This window comes from Cebus imitator, unplaced genomic scaffold (assembly GCF_001604975.1).
Source record: "Cebus imitator isolate Cc_AM_T3 unplaced genomic scaffold, Cebus_imitator-1.0 Scaffold33, whole genome shotgun sequence".
In the NCBI taxonomy this organism is placed as follows: domain Eukaryota; kingdom Metazoa; phylum Chordata; class Mammalia; order Primates; family Cebidae; genus Cebus; species Cebus imitator.
The window spans coordinates 136,087-144,888 of NW_016107348.1; the positions used below are offsets into that span (position 1 = coordinate 136,087).

The window sequence follows — 8,802 nt, forward strand, 5'->3', positions numbered from 1 at the left end:
CCTGCCTTCACTTAGAATCTGCAGAAGTAAATAGCGAAATAATACAACTGAACCCTTCAGTTCCCTTAATATAAATTGCTTGCTTGCTTTTTTTCTTTCCTGAGACAGAGTCTTGCTTTGCCACCTAGGCTGGAGTGCAGTGGCACGATGTCAGCTCACTGCAACCTCCACCTCCCGGGTTCAAGCGATTCTCCTGTCTCAGCCTCCTGAGTAGCTGGGATTACTGGCGCCCACCACCACGCCCAGCTAATTTTTGTATTTTTCATAGAGATGGGGTTTTGCCATGTTGTCCAGGCTGCTCTTGAACTCCTGACCTCAGGTGATCCGGCCATCTCTGGAGCTGTTAGAACTTAATTGCATTGATGATTAAAAACAAAGCAAAAAACCACAGCTCTAACTTTTGTGCAAAATGTCTGGATACATTCTATAGCATTGGCAGGGGAGTGGTGGGGCGGCGGAGGTGGTGGATTTTCTTCATTCTAAATGAATGAGCAATGCCATTAAAAGTTCATGGGCTTGGACAGGAATTTCTCTAATAAGACCGTAAGAAAAAAAAAAAAAAAGTTTATGGGTTAACCAGACTTTAGTCCTGAAGGATGTTCTGTAGAAAGTAAAAGCCTATTAAGCTGACCCCTTTGTGCCAGAATTGTATTGCATTTGTAGCTAGTTGCATCTGGAGGTGCTGAGGAAGTGATTGTCAATACAACTAGATTTCCATATTGCCTTTTATCTCTGCAGCCCAAGAAGTGTACCGTTGAACAAATACTTGCACAAGTTGTATGGTTTAGATTGCATTAGAACTAGCAAAAATCTCTGAAATCTTCTCTGCTAGTACTGCTGTTATCAATAATCACAGGGAACTTTTACTGAGTTCCACACCAAACTTGATACCATCACAGTTACATTTCAGATGCACTTGAATTGCCCTTGTTTCAACTAATAGTGTTGTGTACCCTGGGAGGTGACTATGAAACAAAACAGGTGGCGGGGATAATTAGAATTTGAAATTAACTCCCACTTTCTGCTTCCTTCATGAAAATGAACAGAAGAGGAGTGGTTAATCACTGAGAATAAACTTCATTCAGCTGGCTCACGGCAAGGTGTTGCCCTTAGAATACATTGTTGCTCTGATAGGCTGCTTTTGAATATGTTTCTAGCTGTTATTAGGGAAGCAGTATCACGTTTAAGTGGGAGTGTCTCAGCCTGAATCATCTGCTCTATCTTTTGTATTGGTTTTATTTCTTGGATTAATGGTTTGAGTTGTTAAATGAGTTGGAGGGTGAAGCAACATCCTGTTACCTTCTTGTCATCTTTTTCTTACTTCAGTGCTGTGCTGTCTGTCAGCATATAGCAGAGCAAGCCTGTGCATGTTTTTAAATGGCCCTATGGAGTAGAAGGCAACCTCTCAGCATGCAAATGAGACGGAATTGTATGTTCTTGACGCCCTTACAAAAATCTTGTATTTGGAATCTTTTAGCTTAATAATTGCCCAGAGTGTGGTCAGCCCATGCTAGAAGGAGCACTTCTTTATGTCTGTGACATGAATATCCTTGTTATGTGCCTGACCATTCCAGATGTAGTAGTGTTCCTATAGTGCCAGGCTTCATTAGTTTCCTGGTTATATATAGTCTGCTGATGGTATGGGGATTTTTTTTTTCTTTAATGTATCCGGTTTTGATTATCCGTGGTTTGCAAGTATTTTAATTTTGAAGAATAATTGGTGAGGGAATATGTGTCTGGGGTTGTATTTAAATACATGAGCAGCAGATATGACATGTCCAGGATCACTGATTACTTGCACTCAGCGATAGTTATTTCTCTCCTCTGCACCCTCTGACATTTTTAGGAATTGTTATCTTACCAGAATGAGAACTGGAAAGTTACCAAATACTGGTGGTTCTGGATATGCAAAAGTCCTTTATAGATTTTGAAAGTTAAAATAATGAAGGTTAAGCAATTATGTATAGCTTGTTGTTTTGTTTTTGTTGTTGTTTTTTTTCATTGTTTTGGTTATGAGGCGTGTGTAGCCAACCTCATGGCTCCTAAATGGCTTTGCATTCCAGTTAAAACAGGAATATTTGCTCTAAAATTTTTATTGTACCTGATTCTTGCTTATTAGTGTCACAGTATCCTTGGAGTTTCACTTTGCCAGTCAGAAACCCCTGTGGCCATGGCATCTTCTGCCTGAGTAGTGCTCACACCCACTGGGCTCGTTATGCCCACTCAGCCCAGCAGGCTGTGCTGAGCTCATTCTATGGGCATGGATCCCACACCTGCCAAGGGCAGGCCAGTTGCAGAGCACCAAGGGGTGTGTGGACAAGCTAGCAGGGGGTCTGGCCACTGCACGCAGCCAGGCACACTGGCTTCTGTGGTGGGGTGGGCAGCTCTAGGCAGCTCCAGCTCCATGTGAGGCTGTACCTGGACCAGATGTACCACATGTGGCTTCTGCTGCAAGTACTCGGATCTGAACAAGGGGAACATGGTGGCACCCAGAAACTTGGAGATACCAGGGACCTCAGAACCCCAAAGAGGGTGTCAAAGCCCTGGCTCAGGGAGCCCCTAGGTCTGAGCTCCCCAAAGGGCCATAGCTCTTCTCTCTTTCTGATTGCCTACCACATGGTGAGCAGGGGGTATGTTTCAGCCCTGTTTGTGTTACAGCTCTTTCATTCCGACCATTTGGTGGGTCCTGAGTTCTTACCCCATGTCCAGGAAGAATGAGGTACCTGGGCAACTGGAGGGTGGGCAAGGTGGAAAGGAGCTTCATTGAGCAATAGAACAACTCTCTGAAGACCCGAAGTGGGTAGCTCCTTTCTTCAGGCATGTCCTCTGATGAGTGTCTTGCTCTCAGTGGAGAGGAGACCCACAGTGGGTAGATCCTTTTTGCATGCAGGTTGTCGTGACTTCTATTTGAGTCTGGGGTTTTTAATGAGCTCAGAAGAGAGGAAGTGCGTGCTGATTGCCCTTTGGGTGGCGATGGGCAGGCCCGGAAAAAGCATCATAAGTTCTCACTCTGGTCTGCAGATTCTAACCGGAACTGACAGCCCAGCCCTCATGTGTCAGGCTGTCCCTGGCTTGAATGTGGGGCTTCACCAAGGACCCACCCCTTTCTGCCCTGGAGCCTGCTTTCTGCCGCCATTCTTGTCATCCACAGTGCCCAGGCTGTTCGTTCCAAGGGACACCTACAGGCCTACACTGAGCCATCCTCAGTCCCGCCTCAGCCTCTCTCTCATGCTCATTGGTGCCCAAATTCCAGAGGGGGCCGACACAGCAGGGGCCTGGTGTATCAGCACTGCCCCAAGCACATGTACACCTGGCCAGGTCATGACATTGCCTGGGCTCTGCCACAATTTTCCTCCACTCCGGAGTGGGCACTGGGAGTGGGAAGAGGCCAGGCAGCAGGAGCAGCATTTCTGAGCCTTTGGGTATAGCTGTGGCTGGGTGGCTGCAACTGCACCCAGGAGCACAGGGCTCCTGCCCCACCAACTTGGAAGGGGGCAGGGCTCCCACGTGTTCCTGGCTCCTGCCAGCTCCGTGGAGCATGCAGCCCTGCTCATGCGTCCCCCACTGCAGCCAGCGTCTTCGCAGCAGCTGTTCCAGATGGGCTGCTGCTGCCATCATTAGGTCCTTCTCCAGACTAGTTAATTTTAAATTATTGAACCTTCTCAAGCTCAAGATTAGCAAGCCTAAAAGGGTGAATAATATATTAGAGGCTTGCAAAAGATTCAGTGGTGGAAGGACAAAACTTTTGATCAAATTTTGCTTTATACTTGGGCTTGCAGGAACTGTGGAAGGTGGATCAGTGAAGAAATGGACCGACGTGTATAATCATGGAATCTCCTTGCTAACCATCACCACCAGCTCTCCTTAATAAGTGAGCAAGAGTGGGTCAGGGGAGAAGGAAAAGAGGTCAACATGAAGCTAAAGCAGCGAGTCGTGCTGTTAGCAATTCTCCTTGTCATCTTTATCTTCACCAAAGTTTTCCTGATTGACAACTTAGACACATCAGCTGCCAACCGAGAGGACCAGAGGGCCTTTCACCGAATGATGACTGGCTTGCGGGTGGAGCTGGCACCCAAGCTGGACCATACCTTGCAGTCTCCCTGGGAGATTGCAGCCCAGTGGGTGGTTCCCCGGGAAGTGTACCCTGAAGAGACACCAGAGCTGGGGGCAATCCTGCATGCCATGGCCACCAAGAAAATCATTAAAGCTGACGTGGGTTATAAAGGGACACAGCTGAAAGCCTTACTGATACTTGAAGGAGGACAGAAAGTTGTTTTCAAACCTAAGCGGTAAGTTTCATCTTGGAAGCCGTATGTGTAGTTGGTTGATTCATTGAACTTGGGATTTATATAAGATTTTTTTTATCGTCTTCTTCTCTTGGAATTCTCTTCAGTAAAATAAGAGGGGTAGGCTAGATCTCTGAAATCTTTTCTAGCACTTAACATGAATCTACCTTTAGAGTATCATACAGAATAGTTTACCTGCCCTAAAATCCTCTATGCTCTACCTATTCATTTTTCCCTCTCTGCCCCAGAACACCTAGTAACCCATTGGTCTTTTTGCTGTCTCCATAGTTTTGCCTTTTCCTGAATGTCATATAATTGGAATCACAGTATGTAGCCCTTTCAGACTGGCTTTTATTTAGCAAAGTACATTTAAGGTTTTTACATATCTTTTTGTGGCATGATAGCTCATTTCTTTTTATCACTGAATAATATTCCATTGTCTAGAGGTACCACAGCTTAATTATCCATTCACTTACTGAAGGACATCTTGGTTGCTTTCAAGCTTTGGGCAATTGTGAATAAAGCTGCTATAAACATCCATGTGCAGGTTTTTGTGTGGACATAAATTTTCAACTCATTTGGATAGATACCAGAAGCATAATTGCTGGACCACATGGTAAGAGTACGTTTCGTTTTGTAAAAAACTGCTAAACTGTCTTCCAAAGTAGCTGTACCATTTTGTGTTTCTACCAGCAATGAATGAGAGTTCCTATTGCTCCATATCCTCACCAGGGTTTGGTGTCAGTGTTTCAGATCATAGCTAATCTCGTAGATCTCTCATTGTTTCTTTCACCTGTTTTAAGCAAAGAACTGGGCCATTTTAGTTACCTTAGTAACTAAATATGTATGTAGGTAGTGATCCCTTTGGACTTCCTGGGATCTACAGAGATGATTTGTGTGACGATTCTGTGATACATTTAATGATTTTTATTTATTTATTTCTCTACTCAAGACAGCTTGGAGGGCATAATGTTTTTAAAAAGTTTTCTGAGTATTTGAATCTGAAATAGGCTAACATCACGATGGTGATTTGTATTCTTTTGCCAGGAGGTAGTTAACCAATGAATATTCTCAAAGTTTTTTTTTTTTTGTAGACGGAGTTTCGCTCTTGTTACCCAGGCTGGAGTGCAATGGCGCAATCTCGGCTCACCACAACCTCCGCCTCCTGGGTTCAAGCAATTCTCCTGCCTCAGCCTCCTGAGTAGCTGGGACTACAGGCACGCGCCACCATGCCCAGCTAATTTTTTATAGTTTTAGTAGAGACGGGGTTTCGCCATGTTGACCGTGATGGTCTCGATCTCTTGATCTCGTGATCCACCCACCTTGGCCTCCCAAAGTGCTGGGATTACAGGCGTGAGCCACCGCGCCCGGCCTATTCTCAAAGTTTATAATGTCCGAAATCTTTTGTGTACTAAACATGTTTTTCATTCCTCAGTAGAGCTTTTGAAGAGATTAAAACATACCTTTGGATTTCTTTCTGGAGTGGGAAGAGAAATGTAGGGAAAAGATGTACAAAATTCAGCTCCCTTTCTTGTCCAACTATTGGTAAATAAACGGCAGTCACAGCATGAATGTATAGGGAGCCCAGAAATGGAAGGAATCACTGTTGGTCTGGAACTGGGAAATATGTGTCAGTGATGTGGAAATTAGGAAAGTTTAAAAATGTGGTAGACATTTAGAGAATAAAAATTTGATTGGGGCTGGGTGTGGTGGCTAAAGCCTGTAATCCCAGCACTTTGGGAGACTGAGATGGGTGGATCACTTGAGACTGGTTGAAGTAATGAGACCCCGTCTCTACAAAAAATAAAAAATTAGCTGGGCGTGGTGGTGCATGCACGTAGTCCCAGCTACTTGGAAGGCTGAGGTAGGAGGGTGGGAAGATTACTTGAGTGTGAGAGTTTGAGGCTGCAGCAAGCCCTGCCACTACCTTCCAGCCTGGGTTGGTGAGACCCTGTCTGAAAAAAAAAAAAGAAGAAAAAAGTGGTTATGTGGGCCTGGGATCTAATTTCTGTTGAACGCCAGGCATTACGCTGAGTACTTTTGTATCTGTTAATCTTTTAAACCCTTATAGGAAGGTTTAACCCTTGTGGACAGTTTCAGTTCTTATTTTCATAATAAGAAACTGAGGTTTAGAGGGTGTAACTGACTTAACAGGGTCACCTCACATTAATCAGTGGTGCAGAAGTTCAAACCCAGACTTGTTAGAGTTGTAAGCAGCTTGTATTCTGCCACATACATGGAATTCTTTAAGTATGTTTGCTTCCCCTAAGTGATGACTTGGGGCACCATCATAAAAAATCACATTTAACATTGAAGCATGGTCTTTGACTTCTGGGCCTGAGAGATTAGCAGCATAAACAGAGTGATGGAAAAAGGCAAACTAAAAACAAAAATTATATTTGTATACAAAGATATGGCCGGGTACGGTGGCTCATGCCTGTAATCCCAGCACTTTGGGAGGCTGAGGCAGGCGGATCACTTGAGGTTAGAGTTCGAAACCAGCCTGGCCAACATGGTGAAACCCCATCTCTACTAAAAATATAAAAAATTGTCCGGGCATAGTGGTGTACGCCTGTAATCCCAGCTAGTCAGGAGGCTGAGGCAGGAGAATCACTTGAACCTGGGAGGCGGAGATTGCAATGAGCCAAGATGCTCCATTGCACTCCAGCCTGGTCAACAAGAGCAGAAGTCCATCTCAAAACAATAAAATTAAATAAATAAATAAAGAGATGAGTTGTGAGCATTTTGTGTTTAAATAAGAGTAGATCTTCTTCTCACCCACCACTTGTACACTGGAAAATTGAAGGGGAGATGGGACAGCAGGAATTGTGTTAGAAGACAAATATTTCCAAGAGTGTACAGTGTTAGACGGGTGTTTTGCAGGATAGGCCTGAAATGTTCGGACAAGGTATAAGTGGAGGGAGGAGAGGCGAGGCTGATGAGTGGGGGAGGTAGCAACGGATAAATGTATAAGCTTAGTCACTACTTGCTTCATCTTATATCTCTTACTACCACTGCAGCCTTCTCATTACCTTCCTCCTCCAGACCATCCTGGAAACCACTTCCATTCTTCCCCAAAAGACTCATATTATCACTATATTCCCCAGCTTTAAAACATGTAGGGATGGCCTGGTGTGGTGGCTCACGCCTGTAATCCCAGCACTTTGAGGGGTCGAGGCCAGTGGATCACGTGGTCAGGAGTTCACGACCAGGCTGGCCAACATGGTAAAACCCCCGTCTCTACTAAAAAATAGAAAGATTAGCTGGGCATGGTAGCTCGTATCTGTAATCTCAGCTACTTGGGAGGCTGAGGTAGGAGAATTGCTTGAACCAGGACCCAGGAGACAGAGATTGCAGTGAGCCGAGACCGTGCCACTGCACTCCAGCCTGGGCTACAGAGTGAGACTCCATCTCAAAAACAAAAAAACAAAAAAACAAAAAAACAAAAAAAAAACATCCAGGGACTTCCCATTGTCAACCAGAAAAAACCCAGCCTCTACAGCCTAAGGTCAAGCCCCTGACTGTCTGGTCCTCCTTTCTATATTCAGCCTTACTCTTCCTTTGTTATTTGTTTCTGTCAAACTCTGCCCGCACTCCCCCATCATCTCCTAAATAGCCTATGTACACTCCCACTGTCCTCTCCAACTCAGCAAGGTTTTTTTTGGCCCCTGCCATAGGTGTTAACTCTCTTTGTCATTGCACATACTGACCTGTGCTGCTTTATATCAGGAACTATCACAGGCTGGGGAAAGTGAGTGTAAGTTTAAGTGCTAGCAGAAATTGACTCCAGTCCCTAAACACCCAGCAAAATGCTGTTCTGACCCCCAGGGCATCAGAGACTGTTTAGTCCTGGTATAAGTGCAAATTAATGTCCTTGGTCAGGCTCTGATGTCCTTCAGCAGGATAGGAGTGATTTACTGGCAGTTACTGTATGAATTTTGCTGCTCTGTCAGTGACTTAAGATGGATCACTCTCTGCTAAGAGGAGAATCTAAGTCCTTTCCTTAATAGCCACTTGTGGTTTCAGCATTTCTGGAGCCTGGCTATCCATGTTCTATTCTCAGAGATACAAGGTATGTACAGTATAGGTAGATAATATATATAGGAATACAGTGACACTTTTATTTACACATTTTGCCTTATATTATAAGTAAAGGTAATTTTTTTTTCAATGTAGCTGCTTCCATTCGGGAAGTAATTGATCTTCACAGGCAAAAATGGCAGTTATGCTGGAAAAAGTACAAGAAGGTAGGGGCCTAGGAGTGGGGAGAAGTGAATGAGTAATCTTAGGAAGTGCTGAAAGGTACCTTGGAGATCAGCTAGTCCAGTTGTTCATTTTACAGGTGAGAAAAATGAGATCCAGAATTCTGACTTTCCATATTTCATATAATCAAAATATGAGCTAAGGATTTAGGCCTGACTTCAGTGCAGTTCTTTTGATTCTTATTTCTTTTTTTTTTTTTTTTTTTTTTTTTTTTTTTTTTTTTTTTTTTTTTTGAGATGGCATCTTGCTCTGT

General features: G+C 44.1%; 1 protein-coding gene across 2 annotated transcripts in view; it reads left to right on the forward strand.

Moving 5' to 3' along the window:
- The window catches only part of FAM20B (FAM20B glycosaminoglycan xylosylkinase), a 50,889-nt gene that overhangs the window by 12,388 nt on the left and 29,699 nt on the right, over window positions 1-8,802 (forward strand). For both annotated transcript variants that reach the window (XM_037737048.1, XM_017524420.2), the window contains exon 2: window positions 3,780-4,289. In XM_037737048.1, coding sequence (XP_037592976.1) covers window positions 3,913-4,289 — 377 coding nt within the window. In that variant the 5' untranslated portion in view covers window positions 3,780-3,912. The remainder of the gene's footprint in view (window positions 1-3,779; window positions 4,290-8,802) is intronic.